This window comes from Colius striatus, chromosome 3 (assembly GCF_028858725.1).
Source record: "Colius striatus isolate bColStr4 chromosome 3, bColStr4.1.hap1, whole genome shotgun sequence".
NCBI lineage: Eukaryota > Metazoa > Chordata > Aves > Coliiformes > Coliidae > Colius > Colius striatus.
In genome coordinates this window covers 46,747,015-46,773,774 of record NC_084761.1, presented here as the reverse complement: position 1 = coordinate 46,773,774, position 26,760 = coordinate 46,747,015, and the positions used below count along the sequence as shown (strand labels likewise).

At 37.8% G+C, this 26,760-nt stretch overlaps 1 protein-coding gene across 5 annotated transcripts in view; it reads left to right on the top strand.

The window, feature by feature from the left end:
- Nucleotides 1-26,760, top strand: part of RAP1GDS1 (Rap1 GTPase-GDP dissociation stimulator 1) — a 96,144-nt gene that overhangs the window by 12,268 nt on the left and 57,116 nt on the right. For 3 of the 5 annotated variants that reach the window (XM_061993796.1, XM_061993792.1, XM_061993791.1), the window contains exon 2: nucleotides 21,876-21,986. In XM_061993796.1, the coding sequence (XP_061849780.1) occupies nucleotides 21,876-21,986 (111 nt within the window). Of the gene's footprint in view, nucleotides 1-21,875; nucleotides 21,994-26,760 lie in introns of those variants that run through there. The other 2 variants (XM_061993793.1, XM_061993795.1) reach the window with 2 other exon arrangements.

Genomic DNA, 26,760 nt, shown 5'->3' with positions numbered 1-26,760 from the left:
ATCTCTCAGTCATTCTCATGAAAACCCCGCTGAGTATGCTGTAGCTCTTGTCTACATGTTTAATTTTCTTTCCAGCTAAGTTTTAGGGAACAGTTAGGAAACAGCTAAGTTTTCTCTGGCATTAGCATATGATGAGCCAGAATACATACTTAGAAGCACTCACTAGTCCCTCAGTTTAGTCATAGCCACAGTCTGACTGTCAGAGCCCATGTGTGGCTCAACTAGAGGGGTAAAATCTAATACTCAAATTAGGTTCATTTGTCCCAACACATTGAGCCTTGACATATGTATTGTTATTTTAATTTTTTTCCCCCAGCTTTAGTAATACATTTTTTGTCAACCAGGACCAAAAAGAAGCATTTCCAAAATAAATCAGTCTACACTAGCAGAGTTATTTGGTAGCATCTGCCACTATTTTTATCCCTGGAGAGCACCTATGGTGTAGACCTGAAATAAGACAATCAAAACTTCTTTTCAACTAGATCAGAGAATAATTTCTTTTTTTATAGAGACATTTAATACTTCTCTAGTGGGACATAACTGCAAGAGTTTTTCAAGTGAGTCTTAGAGGAAAGACAAACTTTAGTATGAAAGGCAATGCACAGAGTGCATTTCCTAGGATGTCAGGTTCTTCAGTGCTAGTAGAGTTTATTAGTTCTCTCCCTTTGGAGAGAACCTGCAATCTTTTCCTTAGAGGAGTCCAGCTCTGGTAAGTGCTGACAGAATAGGGTAATGCTTAGTTTGAGAATGCCTGGCATTTAGATGAGATATAGAAGGAACTCTGCATGTCTGGTCATCTGCTAGATTTACAGGGAATTTGAAGTTACCAGCACTTAACAAACTACTATTCATTGTGCCTAGCTGCCTCTTTCAATGGGACGTGAGAAAGGATAAAGATTTCTTTTTATCTGGTATTTATAGCTGAAATATTAGTGATTTCCCTGATATAGTTTTAATATTACCTCAATAACATTATGTATGAGGCTTTTTTGTATTAATAAAATGGAGAGGAAGGATATTAAACCTGATAATGCTTTTAAAAATGTTTATTCTTACATACATCTTGTGGACGTAAATGGAATATGACCAGCAATAAATTGCACTGATCTATGACTGCTAATACAGAAGCATCGTGGCCTTTTCCTCACTTCATTGAAACCTCAGCATATCAACAGTACTTAAAATTGACAGTAGCTTTTAGCTTTTGCATAATCCACATACTCACCCCATGAAATCTGTGTCTTTAAGAATTCCCCTGTAGCGCATGAACTATTCTATTCTCCACTTCCCCTTCTTTCCACTTTCAAGGGAGCGATTACAATTGAGAAAATAAAAGTTGCAGGAAAAAACATGATTGGAGACATTCTGTCCTCAACTGTGGTCCCTTTGTGGCTAGCGTCTGGGGGAGTTGCATGTGCTGATGGAGAGGAATTTCCTTGGTGCAAACATTGTAAACACATGATATAGAGAGCACTGTGCTGTTCCTTTATATTGGTGCAAGATGCCCAGTGGAGGATGGACTATGGCACATTATTGGAGTTTTCCAGATGATTGACAGACTGTTGCAAAGATTCTTAGTGTCTCTTGACTTTGAAGCAGTCCATAAATAACTCTTCAGAGCACTCTGTTGTGGTGAAGGCTGCAGCATCCTTATTACATGCAGGACCTGGTCAGGAAATCAACTCTCAGAAAATCATGCTGGGTTTTGACTTCTGTTCTCTGTGTCTGCCTTCTGAAGTATCACTGTATCTTTTAGCCCTAATGGCTAAGGGACTGGCAGTTGATCTAAGAGTCTGTCTATCCTGGGTAATTTACTGACACTATAGACCAATGTAACAGCACAACTGCAGTTAACTGATAGAGTTCTCCAAGATAACAGTTGAAAGTGGCATAAAATAAAGAACATGAATATCCTGAAATTCTGCAGTGGCAGTTTCTCTGTAGACATGTGCTTTGGGACAAGCTGCACTACACATGTGTTCTAGATTTTTGGTGCAAGTTTGCAGTGTGGCATTCAGAAACATGAGCCAGGAGTTTCATCTATCTAAATAAACAGTCCTGACAAGTTCAGGGTAGGATCAACTACTAAGATCAGCTGGAAACTACCCATAATTAACATGTATAATACTTTCTGATTAGCACATTTTCTGCCTTGAGCCCAGGGCTTGGAATTATTTCTTTGAGGTGGATGCCTGCACCTTTGCTATGAAAGTGTGAACCTTCATTCCTCTTGTTCCAATGTGAATGGAAGAAGAGGCACAACTGTGTTACCACCTGCAGCTTCCTTGGGACAGATGTACATTTAAGCAGGAGAGACTAGCTCAGCCTTTTTCTCTGCTTGAAATTGAAGTTATACCCTCAAACAAATGAGAAAACCAGACCTTATAGTGGTATGGGTTCATAGCCTATTAGTCCAGACATGGTTTTTAAAAGGTGGATGTGTTTAGTTCCAGCACTTCTTCCTGTGACTCATTTGTTTTATGAATGACTGCTTAATATACAATATATCTCAACAGAAAAGGTATAAGGGGTTTCAGTCCTCACATGAAAAATATAAAAATCTGATTTCTGGGAAACCATTTCTGTCTTTTCAGGTAGAGGGTAGTCTGGTTTGTTTCCATGTCTAGGCGAATGTGCAAAAGACATTTTCATGTTTTTACCATCTATTTACTGCTGAATGCTATTGCCATTCTCCAATAATTCCTGTGTTGTGTGTAAGAATAGGGCACATTCAAAGAAGAGGCAATAAAAATCACCTCCTCTGAGATCTCAATAAGGCTAATGCATTTATTTGGTTACGAAACTACCTCAGAGGACTAGAAAAGTTCTGGATTTGAGCATAAGCTGAATGCATGTGGAACTTCAAAGGAAAAAAGTTCAATTTCTCCAGAATTTGGTGACTTCCAATAGGTAGGCTTCCTAGGGTCATCTCTGCAAATAAACCTGTTTATTTATTTCTTTTTTTGTCCTCTGTGATTTAAGGATCAGTCCAGATCTGCTTGGTCGTCAGATGCATAAATGTCTTTGAGAGTCTTTGGTAGGCCATAGCATTTACAACTGTATCCAGTTGTCACAGAACCTTGCATCCATTTTGAAACACATCCAAGGACTTGTTTGTGCTCCTCATCTGCTATTATCACTGCCTTTCAGTCTTGAGACCTGCAGATTGCATGCAGAGCCTGACTTCTTTCAGTTTCTGTCAATACGACTCTTTACTTAATCTGAGAGATGGTTATTAAGCAGTGAAAGCAAAGCACTCCTCCACTTTGCAACACACTCAGATCCTGCTTGTGGGGGAAATAAATTACTTGCAATTTAAAGTAATGAGTGGCAGTTTTCAGGAATCTTTTGTCTTTTAAGAATGTATTTCTTTTTGGAAAAAAACCCCACAAAACTTGGTAGCCTTTTTTATTGAGCTTCTTCCGTATACATACATCTTGGGAGCATTTCATTTGTTTTTGGGATGTTCCAAACACAGCTGATTGAAGAATGGGGGATTAATAGTTTAATAAAGAATCATGAGATTTAAGACACATACAGTAGCCTTTTCTTTTTGAGATTTTTTTTTTTCCTGATTGGCACTGTCCAATTTGATCTCTCAAAAACTATTTTCAATGGATACGTATTGCATCTTCTCACTCTCTTTCAAATGTTCATCATAGTGATTTGAAGTAATACGTGAGGCCTATAACATTTGGATTATGATTTACCTAGATATGCATATGTACTGTAATGTGCTGCCTCAGAACATCAGTGCCATGTTTACTGCACTGTCACTGTTGTATATTTTTTACTAAATAAAGCTTTTAAATGCCATGCAGAGTTTAATGATCACTTATAACTGCGTCAGTCATGTAGAATACTAATGGGGCTTGTGGAAATCTTTCTTTAAAATAGGCTTATATTACTAAAATGCTAAATTGAAAGACTAGTGGCATCAGGCAGTCTCACCAGCCAAGAAGCAGTACATATTTTCCTTTTTATCTCTCATTGACGTTAGAGGATACTAAAAGCTGCTTTCTCCAAGGCATGAAGACACTATCATACTTCTATCAGCCCTCTTGTTAAAGGAAATTTTTGAATAACAGGTTGTAACAATTTTTTGTTCAGGAGAAAGGCACATTCTTATGGGATTTTCTTTCCTTCCCTTCCTTCCTTGGGACAAAAGTAGTTTGTCAAGAGTAACTTTAGTAGGAGAATAGTAGTTAATCACTATGTGAATTTTTAATTGTAAGATGTTTGTAAAGAAAAGGATTTAATCACTTTTAGGTTTGCACCAATCTCTTTCTAACAAACTTTCAGTGAAAAACAAACAAAAGCACAAATGGCAGGTCACTTCCATTATGAACTTGTTTGTACACACTCATAAAATTCACATTTTCAGGGCTGAAAGCTTTCATGCATAGTCCATAATTATCATCTAGCTTGCAATAAAGTAGCGATTTCCCGCCCCCCAATTTTGGGGAAAAACAAAAGCAAACTTTGAAAGTTCTCCGGAGAGCAGCATAAACTGCTGTTAAGACTTCAAATCTAAGGAATCTGTGCCCCTTTAGAATATCGTTGTGAAGTCTCCCAATCAGACCGCAACTCTCAACTTTCTGCTGGGATAGAAAACTGGGTGAAAACTGCACACTTCTGTACAATCAATGACAACTGTGGGGACAAATTGATCAGATGATTTAGGATATATATCTTGTTGTCAAGAAGGAAAATGGAGCTTACATGCCTGGTATTACATAGCCAAATGTCTTATGGCTTTTTAATAGTAACAGCTAAGTTAATTTCATTTATTACTTTTCTTATGTTGGCTTTTAAGCTTTACTTAACTAATGGCAGATATATTATTTTATATTTATATCTTTGTATAAAATGTAAAAGAATAGAGTACAAAGTGACCTTTGGATGCATCAAGAAGAGTGTGGCCAGCAGGTTGAGGGAGGTTCTTCTTCCCCTCTACTCTGCCCTGGTGAGGCCTTATCTGGAGTCCTGTGTCCAGTTTTGGGCTCCTCAGCTCAAGAGGGACAGAGAACTTCTGTAGAGAGTCCAGCGCAGGGCCACCAAGATGATCAAGGGACTGGAACATCTTTCATACTAGGAAAGGCTGCGGGAACTGGGGCTGTTTAGTCTGGAGAAGAGGAGACTGAGGGGAGATCTTATTAACATTTGTAAATATCTAAATGGTGGGTATCAGGATGTTGGGGCACCCCTTTTTTCTATAGTAGCTAGCAACAGGACAAGGGGTAATGGGATGAAGCTGGAACACAAAAATTCCATTTAAATACAAGAAAAAACTATTTCACAGTGAGGGTGAGGGAGCAGTGGCACAGGCTGCCCAGAGGAATTGTGGAGTTTCCTTCCTTGGAGGTCTTCAAGACCCACCTGGACATGTTCCTGGACTAGATGATCTCTAAAGGTTGCTTCCAACCTCTACCATTCTATGATTTACAATTTTATGAGGGTAGATACCTACTCTTGCTGAGGTTTCGTTGAAGTACACTGTGTGAGCCCTCAGTTTTTCAGTGTCGTTCTGTGTCAAGAATCAGGTTTCTTGTGGAGCTGGCATGCCAAGGGAACTACATCAGTACAGGACACTATGGTAGCAACTGCTACAGAGAAACTCAAGTCAGTAGCTGGACAGGGAGAAAATCCATCAAAGTAAACAATTTCTCAGCTTGGAAAAGGACAGAAAAATTCAAGTGTCTGTATTTTTAGAGGTTTTAAAGAATTTACTGTTCAGAAAGATGCTCAAGGTCCAGACTTCTTTCTAGAATGATGTGTATTTGCAGGCAGGTCCAACAGTTTGTATTCCACAATCACAAGGAAAAAGGCACTAGCAAAACAAAGTTATCAACTGATAAAAACTTAAGATTTCAGACCAGGAGTACAAAAACAGATTACACAAATAATTTGTTTTCAATGATAACTATTTAATTTGCCAAGATACCTTTAAAATGTAGCACTGACTAATTATTTTGTGGAAATTATTGAATAATTATGATGTGGAAACATCATAGAATCATAGAATGGTAAGGGTTCGAAGGGACCTTTAGAGATCATGTAGTTCAACCCCCCTGCAGAAGCAGGTTCACCTAGATCAGGTTGCATAGGAACATGTCCAGATGGATCTTGAAGACCTCCAAGGACAGACACTCCACAATCCCTCTGGGCAGCCTGTTCCACTGCTCCCTCACTCTCACAGTGAAATAGTTTTTTCTTATATTTAAATGGAACTTTCTGTTTTCCAGCTTCATCCCACTACTCCTTGTCCTGTTGCTAGCTACATCATGCTCTGTTATTATGTTTCTTGTAGTTTTTCCTTAAAGCTTCACAGGTTTTCATAGGTTAGCGCTATTTTTCCACTGCTCAGGCCTATTTTATTTGCTGTAGTAGATTCCTCTCTGAGCTCTAATCATATATGTTATGACTTTGAAGACTGGAGTAATAGTTTTAATGAAGTCCACATCCAAGAGTTGAAGGAGAATGTCAAAGTGAAGATCTTTCTATTCAATGCTTTACAAAACTCCATTTTGTTGAATTGCTCACAAATTGAAATGGCAGTAACAATATATTTTTACAGTTTTATTCCCTTTAGTATCTCATTACGTGTTAGGACCTCCAAGTGTTTATGCACACATGGAAGACCAGTTACAAAAACACTCTAGTAAGAATGAAAAAGTTACTCACAGGCAAGTAGTGACAGAATCAGACTCTCATCTGTCTTCTGAGTGCTTACTCTACAGAGATTTAAGGTATAAATGAATCCCATTAATGTACAGATTTTATACTTGATTCAGTTAAAAGGTATTGAGGGATAGGAATGAGGAGGGAGTTTAACTAAACCATTTCTTATAACTGAAATAGCATTTTTATCTCCCCGTATTTCTCACATCCCAAACAATTCATCCTGTAGCTGAGAGTCTGGTGGAGCATTTAGTATTGTTTTACTCCTCGCTCTTGACTCAGTGTAGTGCAGTTGTGCATCACTCAGGTTAGCTCTGTAACTCTTGCAACATTGTGAATGTTCCCTGATAATTTGGCTATTTCTGTGGTTATTTTAGCAGCTGTTTTGTGTTGAAGGCTGTAGACCAGGCCAAGCAATTTAGTGCTATGTGTTTATGGTATATACAACCTTATCAAATAGGCTCATAGCATCACTTGAAAACTTCAGTCATTAGGGACATCAAATATTACCTAATATAGCCTCCTCTGCCAAGCTGGGATAACTTTGAAGCTAAATCAGGTTGCTCAGAATGTTTGGGGTTTTTTTTAGATTGGGAGTGGGTTTTTTTGGCAAACCAATTCTTGTTTTTCCAAGGCAAGTTTGAATTATAAATTACAGTGTGGAATTTATTTTTCTCTACTAAATACACATATTTTAGTGTAGTGACTAGAGAATAAATCTGTAACTGATTTTGGCACTAAAAGATATATACTTAATATATTCTAAGCATAGTACCCATCTGTTGCTGAAATCTCGCTCATTGCTCAGAGCTGTTCTTAAGATTTGTTTCCCCCATCAAGATCTTTGTTACTGAACATTTCTTTAACTTGCTGTCTTCAGTAACTTCAACTCCCTGTACCTTTACCTCCTGTACCTGAACCTCCCTGTACCTGCAATGCCTGTACCTCCTCAAGGCATTGCATTGGCCCTGAGAAGGCTGAGCGGATTCTTACTATGTTTACAGGTTTAGAACTGTGCACTAGGTTTTCACTTTCACTTTGTATTTGCCTAATAAGGAATTTGAAGCAGCAGTAGACTGAACAATCCCAAATGTTAGAAAAAATATATAAACCCAAGCAACAACTCAAAGCAAAACCTCAGCAGTTCATTTTCAAGGTTAGTTTCAAGTTTACATGCAAGTAAACTTGTTAGAACCTAGCCATCTGTACACTATTAGGTGCATATTTGACCAAAAAAACTTTAAAAAGCTGTCAAATGCCTCCTGAACATTCAACAGCTCAAAGGCTCTTTGTGTGGTAATGTTGGCACAGCTCCTAAGTGACCAGATGGAACTTTTATTAACACTCAACAGGGCAAGGGCTGAGATTTTGTTTCTTAACTTACTATATTTGAAATGCTTGTAAAGAATGTGTCAGAAAGCTTGAAATTTTTTCTACTATCCAATATCACACATATACCTTCCCTTAATGCAGAGATGATGGCTGCTTCAGAGGTTGTCATTTCTGTAAGGTGGGTAAGAGGTATGAGATACATGGTAATTTAAATGTTGCGACTTTTTAGTGAACTTTAAAAAGATGGTTTTACATACAAAATTAGTAGTCCTATTAAAAGCAGAATTTAGAAATGTTTTTTAATAAACAGACTTAAATAGTGCGAGAGAACAAAAAATATAGAACTATTAAAATAAACTTGATTTCTGACATCATTAACCAGTGACAGTACTGATGTCAGATTTCCATTTAAGTGCTTCAGTAAATATATGGGACCATGTGAATGTATGTGAACTGTCCTTTTCTGGCATCATTGTGGATTTATCACTAGTAAGAAATACCTGAAAACTAAAAATCTGTATTGTATGTGGTAAACCACAGGATGACCTTCAGAACAGATACTATAAGAAGCAAAAGAAACAAGATCTGTATCGCTCTGTGGATGGATCATTTGCCCTGTGCCTTTTAAGTGCTTCCCTTCCATATTAAAAGTTTTCAAGGAACTCAAGATAACTAGAATCATGCTGTGTTACAGATGAGTATTTCAGAACATCTGACAGAAGAACACTAATGTGACATACAACTAGAGTTAGCAGTACTAATTTTGAGCCTGCGTATCTTAGGAAAAATTCTCACCGTTGGTGGTGAAAGATGAGCCTTGCACAGAATCAGGTCTTGTATTTGTTCAATAATCAAACCGGTAGCATAAATATTATTGAGACAGGTATTGTACTTAGTACTTTTATTGTGTGATTTACATGTACTTGCTTGCATTGTGTAGGCCAAAGACCAGATCCAGAGCTTGATGAAGTAAATGAGAGTTTTTGTCAGCTTATTCAGTACTGTTGCCAGTCCTAGAAATGTATACTCTGTTTTTTATTGCCTGATTTTATTTCATTTATTTGTGTCTATGGTTTTTTTTTTTTTTATTAAAGCCCCAGTTCTCCTTACACTTTTCATGTAGGAGAAGATAATAGGGCCGGTATTGTTATAGGAGAAAAAAATGATTTCAACTTGTTTATTGAAAAAGGTAACAGTAGATTAATCTTGTTAAATAGATTAGGAATGTGTACTTGAAATCTAAATTATTGTCCTGCATTATAGCATCCTGCAAACGTCCATTCAGACTAACTTCTGGCATTATATATGTGGGGTTTTTTTTCCTTAATGAGCAATATTTTGTATAGAACTTGGGAAAAGTATAGAAAATAGTGAGCCCCATTAAATTTCACAAGAAAAAATAATATTATATGTATATGTTATTATAATATTATATGTATCTGTTGAATCAGTGTTTGTCTAATATAGTACAGGAAATAATTGAAAGGAAAATTCAAAAACATTTCAGGGAAGTGTTTTCTTCTTGTTTGTTTGTATCATGTCTAGATTAGTATCTGTCATCTGTAGTCAGTTAACTTGAATTGTTTTAGGATCATGACTTTCAGAGTAGATATGGTTAGAAAAGGTTATAAGCGGTAGCATAGACAAAGAAGAAGAAAAGACCAAGCTAAGAGAGCTCAGTTTTAAATGTGCTGTTTCTGGACTGTACTATTTTTGTAGATTAATTTTCTTCTATTTGTTTTCTATCACTTGTTCTCTGTTCTTGCTATCTTGACTTAATAAAGTGTCTCTTGCTTGTTAGATTAAAAATGCTTCAGGCCAAAATCATCTGGAGAGGCAGAAAAGGAAGGGAAAAGAAAGAGGACAAAAGAACAGACTAAAGCAGCTAACACACATGGAAAAAAAAAAAGCTAGTAAAGAGATGCAAGCACTGCAAGTTGCAGATGTGTATGTACACACATGCACATATAAGCTTTTCTCTTCTATACTTGTGCTCTGTATGCTTGTCTGTATGCAATATAACATAGTAGGGGATGATGTCATTGATTATTATCCTTTGTCTACAAGGTCCTGTTTTAGTCATATACTAACTCTTCAGGTAGAGCTATGTTCTATGCCAAGCATCTGCCACTTTAGGCTGTCTGTTTTCATTTTCTTGGTGGGTTTTTTTTTTAACACTAGCAAGAGACAGGTTTGGACTAGTATCTGAAGTATCAATAGTCATTTAAGAGACTGTTTTTGTCCTGTTGTTTTTCCCTACTAATTTTTTTTTTTTTGTTCTGTGCGTAGAGTGGGCAGTAATCCAGGATAATATGGTGACAGAGACCTTATGTTGCCTCAATATGACCTTACCTCTTATGTTGCAATACTTGGAAGCCATCTCATAAATTAAGGAGCGGTGGGCATGCATAAAGAGGGATTGATCTGGCAGTTAATAGTTGAATATTTCCGCAAAGAACTAGATCCCTATCTCCCCTGTAGGAAAATATGGTAGGCAAATATAACCCTGGTAATCTCTCATCATATTTCATGCTTTCTTTATACTTCTCTATGATGTGTTGTGGTCTGCTTTAGAAGTGCTGAGGATCATTCATATCTGCATCTGAAGACTCCAAAATTAATCCAGCATGTACAGGAAATCTGGAACGTGAAAATGAGGAGCTGTCTCATGTTGAAAAACCGAAATTCCCCCACAAATACTTTTCATGTTACATTTCCTAAGTTTTAGTTCTCCCATTTACTCACATAGTATATTAATTCTATCTTACCTTATAAATACCCTGTGTAAACAAGCTCACTAGTATCTTTGAAAAACTATAATATAATGTAATGACACAAACTTTGTAATTCCCAATAAGTGAGGAAGTAATCTGTTGGAACAGGAGTTTTTAATAGTATCCAGTAAATAAGACTAAAACCGCATGCCAAGAAGATGGATAAGAGAAGACATTAAGCAGCTGTTCTTTGACAGAATATTTGTCCTGAAAGAGATAGGGGTCCCTTGGAAGGAACAATATCCATCATATATACCTTGGCATGCACTGTATTGTATGGCAGGTATTTTACATGGTCAAATAGATGTGGGTTGATTAAATTCTGGAACTTTCTGTGTTTTTAATACTTGACTGTGCAAGCTAATATCATTCTAGCAATTTTTTGTTTGCAGTAGTATATGTATATACTATATGTGTTTGTGTGTATATACACACTTATGTCCAAGATAAAGGAATTGTGGAGATCTTATGACATGAAATACATGCAACCTTTGCACAGATACATATTTTACTTATTCAGGGAATTGCATTAGTAATAGTATTTGTTTCAATCTAACTGAAGGAAACTGTTCTTTTTTCTAAACATTTCTTCAGCACATTTGTATAGAGACAGCAATGCCCCTGGCCTTAGTGCTTTTACATAACATGATGAATAGCATAGACTTTAACACAGTCTGTCAATGTGGGAATATTTTGTCTATTAAATAACACTATGTTTTTCCTAGCTAGTTACACAGAGTAGGAAAAATCCATACACGCCATGATGCACCAGCATTTTTCTCCTGCATTAGCTATATTATCAGGATGTTAAAAAGTTGAGCCTTGTCAGACCTCACTATTTGAAGGCTTAGGCTGCAATGTACATTTTGAAATTTTCTTTTGTTTTTGACATACATCTATGCCTGAACTGTTACTTGTGATGATGGTGTGACCTCTTCACCAAGGAGATGGGTTGGTACTTTTTTCATGTAAATACCGTAGGAAGGATAGGAAGATTGATACTTCAGCACTACATTACCTATACAGATTTCATTGGAAGAGGTTGAGAGACTATGCATAACTAAAGTGGGCAGATAAAAACTGCACAAACCCCCAAGATGCTAAAGTTAAGCTTTTGTCTGTCTTCTGGCTTTTCTTTCTTTGTCATTGCTGGCAGTAGCTGAAGTGTCAAAGGATGTTCCTCTTATGTTTGGACACAGGGCAGAAGCCCTGCCTTACTTTTTTGCTTCATGTCAGAGAACTGTTGCAATGAACTTTGATTTTCTTGTGTCTTCAAAATGCTGATGCTGCTTTCTAGAATTGCAAGTACCCTAAATAGTAATTTGTAGAGAAGTCGCTTAGAGATTGTCTTTTAAAAGCTTTCTAAAGTGAGGGAGAATAGTGTGAGTTTGAAGAAATTAACTGTGATATACATAAATTTATGAAATTAATATATTAATAAGAAGAGTCATATGAACTCATGAGAATTAAACCAGAGGACACTAAGGAATTTTGTTACATATGGCAAGACAGTATGATACTTTTCTTCCATTTCAGCACCCAAACCATTTTTCTCTGAAATTTGACTAATTGTGGTACAACCCATCACTTAGGATAAAACAAGCATCCTACTTTCTTTATTATCTGTTTTATAATGGAGCACTGAGTAAAGCCACTGGATTTGGATTTGATGGCAGATGATGTCATGTGTTTCTTTCTCAATAAGGGCTCAGAGAGAATTTGAAATGTTTTTCCAGTTAATATTTTCTGTTAAGTGTTGCATGTCTCCTGAGTTTTTGTTTTGAGTTTTCTCCAGGCAACTGGAGAAAGTAAACTATGTGAAAGTAAAATTTGAAGTTATCTGTCAATTAAAAGTAATTCTTTACAAATTGGTAGCCATCTTTTGTATGATTCTGTGTACTACTCATAGTAATTGAGTATCAGTAAAAAAAAAAATCCATAAACAGAAAATATATATCTTCTGTAGTTGAAATAATCATATTTTCTACTACTAGCTGGGTTTTTAATATGAAATTAATCCAGTAGGGCCTCTCTTTATCAAACAATACATTTATTTTTTTATTGATGAAAAGAATCTATTTCATCCTTCTTTTAGGACCCATTTTAAGCAAAACCTTTTAGGGCCATTTGTAAATCAGAGTTATTATGTCGATTTCACAGAATTTTGATCAGTTTCTTTGGACCTTAAGATAATTCCAAATCTTCAGTGTTTAATTATGAAATATAGAGATACCTAAATCTATACCACATTTTCCTAAGGAAGGGACAAAAATCTTCCAAGACTTTGGAAAAATCTTCTGAAATGTCGTTCATAGAGTCTAGGCCTTGCAACTCAGAATATATGTAATAGGGAGAGGATCATGAGCATGCAGGAACCAGTTATAGCAGATACAGATCAATATACCTGTGATAGTGTAAATATGTTTGTACTAATATCTATTGGTTATCTGTGACTACAGAAAAATAATACACAAGCTTATTTTCAAAGATCCCTCTTCTAAGTAAAAAAATCTCACAACAGAGAACAAGAAAAAAGTAATTTTAGCTAATCTCTATTTCTGGTTATCTTTGTTTCTATTTACAAGTCTGTTTTTGAGAGAATTAAGAAGTAGTAAAAAAAAAAAAATCCCCAAATAGTACACCACTTTTTGTTTAAAATTAACCAGAATTCTACAGCAAAATTAAAATTTTGCTTTGGCAAAAGATTCCATGTGAACTGAGTGCTGGCTGGTACTCCTTTGTTTAAATTTCTGTCCTGATTTTAAATACAAACTAAGTAGTTGTTAGCATGTATAGGCTAACCTGATAATTACCAAAAATAATTAGGTAGCTTATTGCTCAGGTGGCAATGAGCCATAGTTTGTCAGTGTTTTCAGGTAATAAAAATGAAGCTCTGTGAGAGATCAAGATGTTGAAAGAACAGATGCTGAAGGAAATAGATAAATGAAAGAGTAACAAGTCTCTAAGACCAGATGGTATATCTCTAAGATGCAGAAAGTGTTTAAGAATGAAACAGCTGAACTACTGACGAAAATAGACACTCTCATTAAAATTAGTTACTATGCTAGAAAAGTGGAGCAAATGTACCTAAGTTAAAAACAGGTTGCAGCAGGAGCCCTGGAGTTAACAATCTATCAGTATTTCCTTAGACTGAGTAAAATCAGCTGAAAAATAAAAGTTAACCCATTTCAGTGAACATTGTGGGACATAAACAAACAAGCAGGATTTCTGTTTGATTTGTTGGTTTTGTTTTGTTTTTAAATAGTTCCTCCCTGATTAAGATGTCTGGATTCATGGATTTTAGTATTAAGCAGTTTTGGGGCCAGGATTAGCCTCAGAACCTGTTCAGCAGCAAAGACACAGCTGATAACACAGGAATTACCTTATTGGCCATATGGAAACTACAGAACCCCAAAATTTTTCCAGCTTGCTGGATCCAAACAGATGGCCCAGTAAAGTTCAAACACATCTGGGGAGATTTCTCTGGCTATCGTTTTTTTCTAGGTGAACCAGAGCACTGAGATACAATGTGGTACTGCAGATGCCATTCAGTCACCTACAACTGAAAGTCACTGCACCTAGTTGTCCAATTTCTTACAGTGAATGACCATTAGCTGCTGTAAGGGAAAACACTAGGCAGGACCAGGACAGGAGGTGGTATTCTCCCTACTCTCAGTATTCTGATGTTTAGGAACTTCCTAATCCATAAGTTTTATGCATATAGTAATATTAATAGCTATGTGTTTAACCCCAGCCACTGCCAAAGCATCATGCAACTGCTCACTCACTCCTTCTTCCACTCCTGCAGGATATGGAGGAGAATGAGAAAAGAAAACAAAACTCATAGGTTGAGATGAGAACAAATTTAATAAATAAATGAAACAAATATAATATATGGAAAGGAATAGCCCTTGAGCTAGTTAGGGTCAGGTGTCCAGGCCCCACTCCCTCTCAGCTTCTTGTACTCCCTCAGCCTACTCACTAGCAGAGCAGGGGGAGAAGCAGAAAAGGTCCTGATGCTTTCAAGCACTGCTCAGCAATAACCAAAATATTCTTGTGTTATCAACACTGGTTTTATGAGACATCTAAAATGTAGCCTTGTACTAGCTACTAAGAAGAAAATTAACTCTATCCCAGCTGAAGCTAGGACACCATGCATGAACTTCAGTTTCCTTATAATTTTTTCCTAATTGAGTAGATGAAACGAATCCATTTATAGTTCTAGCTCAACAGTTCTACAGTTTAATTATCTGTGATGTGGTAATATGTTCTATTTAAGTTTATTGCTTGATGATTTTATTTTGATCTTCTAGTTGTGCATTAGGAAAAACAGTAAATATTGTCTTTCTTTTAATTACTTTAGTCCTATCCGTGATTTCATACATCTAGATAATTTTTTACCCTCGGTTATTTTTTTTTCCATACTGAAGAGTCCTGGCCTATTTAACTTTTTGAGAAGTAGTTGTTCCTTACCTTTGCTTAGCCTTATCTGGGGCTTTTCAACTCTTGCAGTGTGACATTTGCAACATGAGGTGCCTAGAGTTGTATGTAGTATTAAAAATGTGAGAGCATAGTAATAATTTTACAGTGGCACAATTTTCCTGTTTGTTTCCCAAGAAAGCTGTTGATCTTTGAATTGTTGTAGACCGTTTGGTTTGGTCTAGTCTGTCCTTACCAGGTCTCCTGGTTTTGCATCCTCAGGAACTTTAAATGACTTGCTGGGAATAGCCCCAGGCTGCCAGCACATATCTTGCATGGCAGAAGGGAACCAGCACCCAGCGGCTCACAGCTCACCCTTGGGTCCTGGAGGGATGCTGTGTCTCTCCAGAGACTCAAGGGAAGAGAGGTCCTCCAGACTACCCATTCCACTGGTGTCATAACTCACTGGAGGAGTATCTCTAAAGACCAAAAAAGAATCCTATGCCAGGTTCTCATTTGGAATGTTTATTGATGTACAAGAGCACTAGTACAGCCAAAAGTGTCTTGTTCAAATAATGCTAAGTGAAAAGAGTGACCTGCAGATATAACTAGCGTGGCTACAACACCCATGCCTGTTTGTCAGTGTTCAGAGGTGTGAACACTGTGCCTGGAGATCCTTCTCTGACATTGCTGACTGAACATCTGCAGAACGGAATCTGTAATTCTCAGGTGGCCTAAATTTCTACAGCAACCAGGCACAAGAGGGCCTGGTGAGGAAAAAGGGCAATTGCTTACTGATGGCCAGTACCTCTATCTCCCAGCTCTGGCCTGCAAAGCCATTGTGTAGCAGAAAAGCAAAATGGAGCACAGATTCTCACAGCACATGCAAAACCATCTCCTATCTGTGTCAGGCAATTGCTAATCCAGTCTATGTGTCAGATATGATTTACATCACGGTGGTCCCAGCTGTGTCCTGGCAGCATACAAAACACTGTTTGCAAGGACCTGCTCTCAACTAGGCCCATGTGTTTGTCATTCCTAAGAAGAGTAAAATGCTGTGGGAATTCGTTGAGTCATGCTGGACTTCCTCTTCTGTTAAAGGAGCACTATTACTTGTATTATTTTTAGGAGACAATAGCCAGCTAAGTTTCTCCTGGCATTACCTACCAAAATTAATTCTTTACCACCAGCCTTTGACAGCATATATCTACATCCTGATTAGATGCCAAATTTCAAAATTTGCTGGCTAGGCTAAGAACAATGAGTCGTTTCTAATGATAGTTTTGGGTGGTTTGACTGTACACTTGGGAGCACTTGAGGGCAGCTGCTGCAAAGAAAGGAAGAGAAGGTGTATTTTTTGGCAATGCCCTAAGCAGGAGGATGGAGTTCTTCTGTCCTCAATGTACTGGGAGTATTTTGCATGTCTAAGTGAACTGTTGTGTGGGTCTAGGTATCTTTCGACAAGATATACAAAAGGAAGCATCTTAGCTTTTCCTTATATGGATTCAAGAAGGACCCATGTTGTATATTCTTGCCAGCTTGTCCTGGGAGTTAATGGGCTCTGACAATTTTGGGGCATTCTTCTATGCTTTCATTGAGGAAGGGGAATCTGTGGTCATTAAAGACCAAAAGCATGCTACAGATCTCACCGGTTCCTGGGCTTCCTACTGCAAAAAGTCATTCGGCCCAAATATGCCTAATGGTCAGGCAGCCAGCTTTAGGATCAACAAACCATCCCCCCTCCACTCGCACCTTCTGTGGGAGGTTATCATGGTTGGGGCAACAACTTGCTAGAAAGGTGTTAGATACCACAAGGCTCCTCAGGCAGCTCTGAATATGGTTGTGTGTGGAGTGCTCTGCCAGTGGCTTGAGGTCTGCATTAGAGTAGAAACACAGATGGTATGGATGACCTAGGAGCTGGATGCTGGCCTAAATGGGTTACGTGTCTAATCTTTGTGTCAGTTCCTAGGTTCTCAGATAATACAACTTCAGAATACACTTTTAGTCAAAAACAACTGTGGTTTGACTTTCCCCAGAGGAAATGCTGCTATTACTCAAGACTGAGGCAAAGAAGGCATGAAGCACCTCAGCCTTATCCTCATCTTTTAATACCAAATCTCCTTCTGGATATAATAGGGGCTGGAGGCTCTCCCTGCTCTTTCTTCTATTCTTAACGTATTTATAGAAACTTTTCTTATTACCTTTTACCTCTGAGGCCAGTTTAATTTCTAGCTGGGCTTTTGACCTTATAATTAACTCCCTACATAACCTAACATTGTGAGTGGTCTGCCCCTTCTTCTTTTTTTTCCCTGATTTTAAGCCAAGTCTACCTATTCAGCCAGGCTGTTGATCTTTTCCTCTGGCTTGTCTTATGACACATGGGGATGGCTTGTTCCTGGGCCTTTAAGATTTCCTTCTTAAAAAGTGTCCACCTTCCTGGACTCCTCTATCCTTCAAAACTGACTCCCAAGGGATTCTATCAAGTAACCTCCTAAACTAGTCTGCCCTTCAGAAGTCCAATATGTTAGTTTTGCTGCCCTGCCTCCTAACATCTCTATGAATAGAGAAGTTAATAATTTCATGGTCACTGTTCCCCAGACGGCCTCCAGCTGCCACGTCCTGCACAAGACCTTCTCTGTTCACAAACAAGAGGTCCAAAAGAAAAAGCAATGCAGGCTACAATAGTATTTAAACCATGTCATTTTTATGAATGCTTGTGCAGAATTAGTTACCAGGGGTATACAAAACACAACAATAGATTAAATGAGCCAGAAAGATCTGACAACTCTTGCCAGACTCTTATTTCCTGATATATCAGTTTGCATCTTTAGGATATGGGATCTGTGGGATTTGGGGCTTTCTGTCCAGATAAGAGAACTAATTCTTCTGAAAACGATCTGGTAAGCCAGGTGCAAGTATGAGCAATTCCCTGTGCTTGGGGTCATCAACAAAATAGTTGATAATTCTGTTAAACTTCTGACTTGATGCTTCACAAACTCATGACCCAGTATCAAATTGGTGAGCAACTATGTAATGGGAAACATTACTAGACTTATTTTTACCTTTACCATCCTGATCTTGCCCTCCCTTAGGTCTTTCCAACTGTAAGCTTTCAGATGATCTTGCATATCAACAAAATGTACTTATTTGAATTTCCCTGATACTCAGCCAAAAAGATTCCTTTCATTGGTTTTATCCGATGGGCTTTTTATGTCTGGGAATCCGATAAGCCTGTGCAGTAACAAGCCTACTTGAAAAACAGCGTCTGTAGAAAGAGAGGAAGAGACAGGAAGGTAAGCAAGAGATGATCACAAGAGAACAACAGGGTTTTTGTACATAGAAGACAAGCATCTGCAGTATCTTCCCTAAATGACAGGTTCAGGGCAACTATGAAGCTGCATAAATCAGGAAGCCCTGTGTGATTATATGGTGAGAGACCACTGGAACACTGCAGCCTTTCCTGTCTGAATATCCCTGTTGGTGTCATCTCAAGCTGTAAGGTTTTGTTCTTTTCTGAACAGCAAAAATAAAAAAAACCTAGAGGAAAACCTCTGAATCTGTTTAAGATGTGATTGCATATGTCCATGATTTTCAGGTTTCAGAAGTAAACGTGTCTCTGGTTTCAGAAGTAAACGTGTCTCAAGATATGGACCCTGTTTAGAGAGGAGAAAGCTTCAGCTGTGACAGGAAGAGCCAAAATGGGCAAATAAAGTCTGTTCTGAAGGTCACTTCTTCCCTTTGTGCCCATGGCCTTCTGACATTGTGCCAAGAGGTCTGTTGTTTCTGCATTTTTCTTACTTGTGATTTCTTCTTTTGCGCAGGACTAAGTCTCAAGCTGTAATAAATTTCAAATCATAGGCTTGTTAGAAAAAAACAAGAATTGTTGTAACTTATTTTAGAAACATACTTTGTGCATATGTTTTCTAATTTAATTTCTGTTATTATTTTTAAAAACCTTATAGTATCCAGTCACATCTAGTTAAATGGCAATTTGGCACATATTGCAACATAGTTTTATAAGGCATTTTAAAAGTAACATGGCATACCATTGCCATAAGTGTTTATTGATTCATGTGGGTCTAATGTTAAGGTTAAATGTGCATGTATGTCAGTGGGATATACACATGTTCAGTACTGTTAAAAATTCAGTTGTTTGTCATTAGGGAATTCATTAGGGAATGAATATTTGCATAGTTACATTTGAAAATTTTGCCCAAAATACAAAATTCTGCACATCACATGTAACTGTATAGTGGGCTTTCCCCCGAAAAACTTAACATGGCACTGAACAGAAAAAAGAGGTAGGAAAAATGAATGAGGAGACCTTGGTAACTATTGCAGATTCCAGTGTGGCACAAAGGGGAAGAAATTACACGTATTTGAGGTAAAGCACTCATCTCTTTGCACAGTAAAATGAAGTAATAATGGGAACATGATTTATTTGGCACATGCAAGGTAGTGGAGACTATAAGAGAGAGATAAAGTCTGGATGTGCTCTCCAATAACAATAGCCTCTCTCCATAGCCTACAAAAACTGACATTAAGGTGAATTTCTTACCTATGCATTTTCCTCTTCCCAGACTGGGGGGACCTCTGATTTTTATACATATGTAGATCTAGTCGTCTTACTATAAATGGTTGCTACAGTTTCAAAGCTAAGTGTTTGAGTGTACAGGGAGATGACATGCAGGTAGGATGGAAGAGAATTAACGCTATATTAGCAGAAAGCTAAAGAGAGGAATATGAGGGGGAAGTGGGGAGGGAAAGTAGAAGAGAAGGTGGAGGACACAATGTTAAATTGTAATGCTTGGGCTGGTTATTTGGTAACCTGCACTTGGATCTTTTGACAGATTCTAGTGATATTTCCTGAATAATTTAAGCAATGAGAAGTTAGATGTTCAATTCTACTGTTGGTTAAATGTTATTCAATAATGTACTGCAGTAAGCCTGCTCGATAGTAATGTAAGTCAGTACAAGGGAAAATTATAAACGGCTTTTTCCTTTGTTTGTTTCTTGGTAGCTTCTTCCAGGAGGTGTCAGTTCAGCATGGCAATGAGAGGTGATAGGGAGGCAGGTTTGATATCTTAAGGAGCACAACCAAGTGCAGCTCTCCCAAAGGCTTTTACAGCATTGCCTGCACAGTGCTGGCTTTTTGCATTTAGGAGCAATGGGAGTTATGGCTACAGTGTAGCTAAAGACGTGTTCATTACTGAATAGACAAAATTAACTGACTGATAAACAATTTCATTCTGAATTTCACACCTAAATACTGAGCATTTAAAAAATGAAGCATCTTACCTTTGTCTGTATGGGATATTGGGCTACAAAAGCATATGCTAATAAATACGGGACAAAGCCACAGCTTTGGCTGAGAAGCAGACCAGGTCCAGGAGTGAGATTCCACCCTCTTTGTGGCGTGCTTGCTGTGTCTCCACTGAGTCATCTGTGCTTCAAAGACAAATAAAGCGAATACAAAGAGAAGTTCTTGCCATGCCTCCTTTGCGCCATCCACTATGTGGGCAAATGGAGACAAGGCAAAGCACAGAGACTGCCAACTTGTCTATGAAGGGGACTTCCTGCATTGGTGTGAAGCTCTTAAGGCAGCACTGTCCACCTTTCAGAAGATATCAGTGATGCATTGCAAAGAAACTGTACATGTGGTTCTGTAGGGCTTGGGTCAAAGCTTTTTGATTAGTCACTGGGGAACAAGAGACAGCTAGACACTATTTAACATTATTTGTTTTCAGTAACACTTTCTGCTTACTGACAGAGTTGGCATGGAAACTGAATCAGCACTCATTTTTTAAAAGGATAGTTGCTTCACAGTGAGGTTAGTCATCAGTGGGCAAACCAAAGAAACTCAGGCTGCAGCTGTTAACACTTACACCTTACTTGTGAATAGGCAAAATACTCAAAATGGTAGCAGTCACATTACCCTAACTTTTACAGGAAAAAAATGTGCATCTGTTGAGAATTATATTATGTGGTTTCTGTGTTGTTTTGGATTGTTTTTTAAGGAGGAAAGAGTCATTTAATGATTTGAAATCCACAACAGAACTTTATTTCTGGAAGATGCCTTATGTCTTTATGGATCAGTTGAATTTAAAGTGTTAACACAGCTCATATAAACAGTGGTGCTTATAACATTGGGATGGAAAATGGCATAATACTTACAAGGCTGTTAACATAGTACTAGGGATCTGTGAATGTATAGCCAATATGGAAGCCTAAAGAGCATGCAGGAAGTGGCATTTTCAATTACTTTCCCTTTACTGATGAAAAAAAAACAAGGTGTGCTTATTTCCATCCTTTTTTCTCCCTCACACAAAGAAAGCAGCAAAGGAATGGCTGCTGGTTTTCTGCTCCAGCTAGACTGGGAAAATACCAATGGGTAAATTGTGATTCACTGGCATTTCATAAAGTGCCTGCTGGCATCCTGTTCTGAGACGTAGAATGATAAATGTATATTAAAATTTGAAAAGTTTTATTTAATCTATGACCTTTGATCTCCTGTCTCTTTTTTTATCCTCAGAATACAGACCATACATGCCTTCTTCATGGATCTTGTTCACAGGATATTGTTTACTTTACAGTAATCACATTCAGGACTATACTGTTGTTACCAAATTGATGAGGACACTGATTTCTCTTCTCTTTCTGTTTACCAAGCAGATAATCTAAGTGACGCCTTGAAAAAGCTGAAGATAACAACCACTGACAGCACAGCAGATAGCTTGGAGGGATGCTTAGACTGTCTGCTTCAAGCTCTGGCACAAGACAGTAAGTTGTATGGACCTTTTAAATTTTAAATTGTATAATGAGTGAATTAAAATGTGGCAGAAGACTGATTCAAGCAGTAGGCTGCTGGATTGGCTGTTCTGGAACAATGAGGTAGCACTGAAGATAGTGACAGTACATAGCTGAATATTCAGAACAGATGTCCAATCCTTTTTCCAATATGATGAAGCAATACTATTAGTTTTCCAATTGATCACTGAAGAAACAAAGAACAGGGATGGACAAATATGCCTGATAGGACAGAGAGAGAGAGATATAGGAGCTGCTTGCTAATTCTGGCTGAAAGAACATAGTTTCCTATCTGTAATATATTTTTCTTCATACTTCTGATCACATATTTCTTATTTCCAGTAATTTAAGTTGGCAGAAATAGGCTGGATATTGAAAGATGGTCCAAATTTGACATGTGGTGTGATAACAAAAATAACTGAAGAATGGAACAAGATGTCTTTTTCACTAAAAGCTGTAGACTGTGTGTCTCCACTCACAGTAGGCAGAAAGGTATGGTAAATGAAGATGATAGCTTATAACACTTCTCCAAGTTTAACTTGCTTAGTGCTTCAGATGGTGGCAAAAGAAAGATCTGTGTAAAATTTCAGGTCGAAAAACTTGTCAGGATATATATGAGCCATGCTTAGCAAGTCTTTATCTTAAAAAAAAGCTAGTCCTTTGTAAATATCAATGCACTGAAAAATATCTACTATTAATAAGTCTTGTTCCTTTCTTGTGATGGCATTCTAAAAATTACAGCCTTTTGGCTTAGTTGCCATAAAATACTTCATGAGGTTTTCTCAGTTGTGATAGTTTTTCAGTAGCTTGGTGGTGATTTAGGACCCTTTATATCAATTATCTTTCAAGTGCATTAGACACTTCAATGTCTTAAGTTTTGTCAGGTCTCTTTAGGTGATAGGCTTTAGTTCTCAAAATAATCTGGTGATTTGGAAAAAAAAAAAACAGCCAAAAACCTTCATAGAAGAAAGTATTCTGTTTTGGAAGAAGTGTGTGAGAACAGCAGTACATTCATAGAACTTCAGACATTATAAGGTAAATTCTGTGTAATAGATTGGTTCAACAAATAAATACGGAATCAGCTTTCCAAACACTGCAGTCTTTGAATTATTATCATAGAACCGTGGAATAGTTTAAGTAGGAAAAGACCTTTAAGGTCAAGTCCAAATGTTAACCTAGCACTGCCACATCCACCACTAAACATGTCCCTAACTGCCTATGGGTCTTTTAAAGACCATATACAGGTCTTTTAAATACCTCCAGGAATGGAGACTCTTCCATGGGCATCCTGTTCCAATGCTTCACAACCCATTCAAGTGAAATTTTTTTCTTAATATCTAATCTAAACCTCCACTGGTGCAACTTGAGGCCATTTTCTCTTGTGTTAGCACTTGTTACTTGGGAGAAGAGAACAACACTCACCCCACTAAAACCTCCTTTTAGATAGTTGTAAAGAGTGATCATGTCTTGCCTCAGCTTCCTTCTTCTCCAGACTAAACAACCGCAGTTCTCTCAGCCACTCCTCATAAGACTTATTTTCTCGATCCTTCACCAGCTCTATTGCCCATCTCTGGACACACCAGCACCTCAATATTTCTCTTTTAGTGAGACCCAAAACTGAAAACAGTACTTCAGCTGCTGTCTCACCAGTGCTGAGAACAGAGGCATAATCACTTCCCTGGTCCTGCTGGTCACACTATTTCTGATACAAGCCAGGATGCCATTGGCCTTCTTTGCCATCTGGACACACTGCTGGCACACATTTAGTCAACTGTCAACCAACACCTCCAGTTCATTTTGCTCTTGACAGTTTTCTAGTTACACACCCAAAGCCTTTAACGTTGCCTATGGTTGTTGCGATCCAAAGTATAGGATCAGGCACTTGATCTTGTTTGAACCTTATGTGATTGGCCTTGGCCCATGGACCCTGTTCAGGTCCCTCTGAAGGGCCCTCCTGCCCTCCAGTAGATCAACATTCCTGCCCAGCTTGGTGTCATCTGCAAACTTACTGAGGGTGTACTTAATCCCCTCATCCAGATCATTGATAAAGATACTAAACAGAACAGGTGACTGATTGCCAGCTGCATTTAAGTCCATTCACCACCACTCTCTGGGCCTGGCTACTGAGACAGTTTTCCACCCAGTGAGAAGTAGATCTATCCAAGCCATGGACATCCAGTTTCTCCAAGAGAAACTATGGGAAACTGTCGAAGACTTTACTAAATTCTGGATAGACAACATCCACGGCCTTTCCTTCCATCCACTGTACGAGTCACCTTGTCATAGAAAAAGGTCAGGTTAGTGAAGCAGGACCTACCTTTCGTAAAGTCATGCTGACTGGGCCTGCTCACCTGATTGTTCCGTGCATAACGTGTGATGGCACTCATGATCTACTCCATCAACTTCCCTGGTACTGAGGTCATTCTGACAGGCCTGTAATTTCCCTGATCTACCTTCCAGCCCTTCTTGGGTGTCACATTTGCTAACCTCCGCTCTGCTGAGACCTCCCCATTTATCCCGGACTGCTGATAAATGATTCAAAGTGGCTTAGTGAGTACTACCATCAGCTCCCTTGGCATTCTCCTGTGGGTGATTATTTGGCTATTGATATGACATGACTGTCCTTTCTTTGACTAAACAACCCATGAACAGCCTTTCTGATAATTCTCATCCATCCAGTTAACATCCTAATATGGATTTTATTGATTGATTGATCAAATTTTAGTTAGTGTGTTATCATAACATGATACCATGTAGATATGGGATACACACTGTACCTCTGTGTATAAATTATTATATAATAGCAATTAGAATCAGATTGTTTATACAAAACTACATGTTAATTGTAATACAGACGTAATTTAAATAAGATTTCTCATGTAATTATTCTGCTCTCCTTTAGAATATTCCCATGTGTGTGATTATATTAATGAAGTATACATCCTGATTGTAGTTCAGTAAATCATATTACAGTAACACCAGAAAAGTAAACCATGCAAGAAATATAGTTTCTTTTAAGATAATTTTGTTAGGACTGTGATTTCATTGAGAGTTCATGGTGAAATCATCCCAGAATTTAAAGTTTTATTCACTTCTTTAAGACTTGGAGGTAAAAATACTATTTTATCTTAGCATATTACTGATACACTAAATCAACCCACTCCCATCTACTGCTAGCCAAAAATGGCAGTTAAGCCTAGTGTTAATACAACGCTGAGATATTTTACAAAGGAATTAATCATTTCAGTTTGAGCATATTACACACAGATACAGATATTTCAGAGACCATTACACTGCTTTTAATTGCGAACTGCATGCGTGCAGCACAGGATTGTAGTTGCTTCAGAAACATAAGTTAAATTCCTCAATCTCTTAACAACGCAGTGACAATTACAGTTCCATTTACTTTGCATGCAGTCTTTTAACTTTTCCTTATGTTAAAACATTACAAACTACTTTGTTCCCATATTGTCTACCATATAGAACAGGATGCAAAGTTATGATGTATATTGTAGCTCTTTATTTCTTTTTGTGTAATCCTCTGCTTTTTCTTCCATTTTTCACACTCGTGACAGCTGATTGTTTGATAATCCCAGACAGGCTGTAGTGCCCTGGAATATGATATCTCCTGTCTGTCTTTATGAGCTATTCTACCATTTGTGACACCAATCAAATCAAGGTGTATGTGCACACACATGCTATAAGGCATGAATGAAATAGTTTGCTGAATGTGATAACTGCTGGTAAATATTTGGCAAGCTGAACTTGTATAGTTTTAGCTACTGTTTGTCTAGGGAGATAGTTGTATACCCCTTCACATCTGAGACCCTGATCTGAAAATCTGCACAGATGGTTTCTTTAGGAGACATTGTTTGGGGACATGTATATTTTTGCATCTATTTGAATTCTTATCTATTGACAGTGCTTCTAGCTAAGGCCAGTCACATGTACACTAGCTTGAGGGCATAGATAAAACTGAGGGCATTGGGATGAACGAGACAACAATAATAGAGGAAAAACAGGTAAGCATGCTTTACAAGTGCTTTAGAATAGTAATAACATATCTAATTTTGTGTGAACTTCCTTCAGCATTTCCAATGAAGTCAACTGGCAAAGCTGGGAACGTTACACCCATAAAGCCTGCAGTAATGAAGACATGCAGTAACATTAGTTTAGCTTCCCAGCTAACAGAAGTCAGCACAGCTTCTTTCATCTCTGTGGATCTGCCTTATTCACTTAAGCTGAGATTCCATCCACCTTACTTCTGAAAGGAAAACCCGAATGCTTGATGTCTCTCTACTCACAAATGTTCACCATCTCTAGATTGTTAAACTTTCCATAATTTAGATTTTTAAAGGAAGGCTGTGGTCCATGATCCATAAGCAGTGTTAGCAGCAAAGAAATAATTGGTCATACACTGAAGGAAATACTGACTTCTACTGAATCATGAGGTAAAATGTATGTATTTCATGTTCTTCTTTAAAAACCAGATATTAAAACAAATTACTCCACTGCCTGCTCCATAGAATTGGATTGTTTCTATATAGACATGGTCTGATGTGTTGCTGTCAAGAAAGAATTTTGATGATCTGAAAGCAGGCTGTTTACAGTAATATGGAGCATAGAATTATCATAATCAGAAAAGGCAAAAACTAAGGAATTATTGTGTCACAGACTATGATTCCAAGGTTCTACAGCTTTTTTTTTGATCCAGCTTCAAAAACACCTCTGAGATTCTGTGCATTGT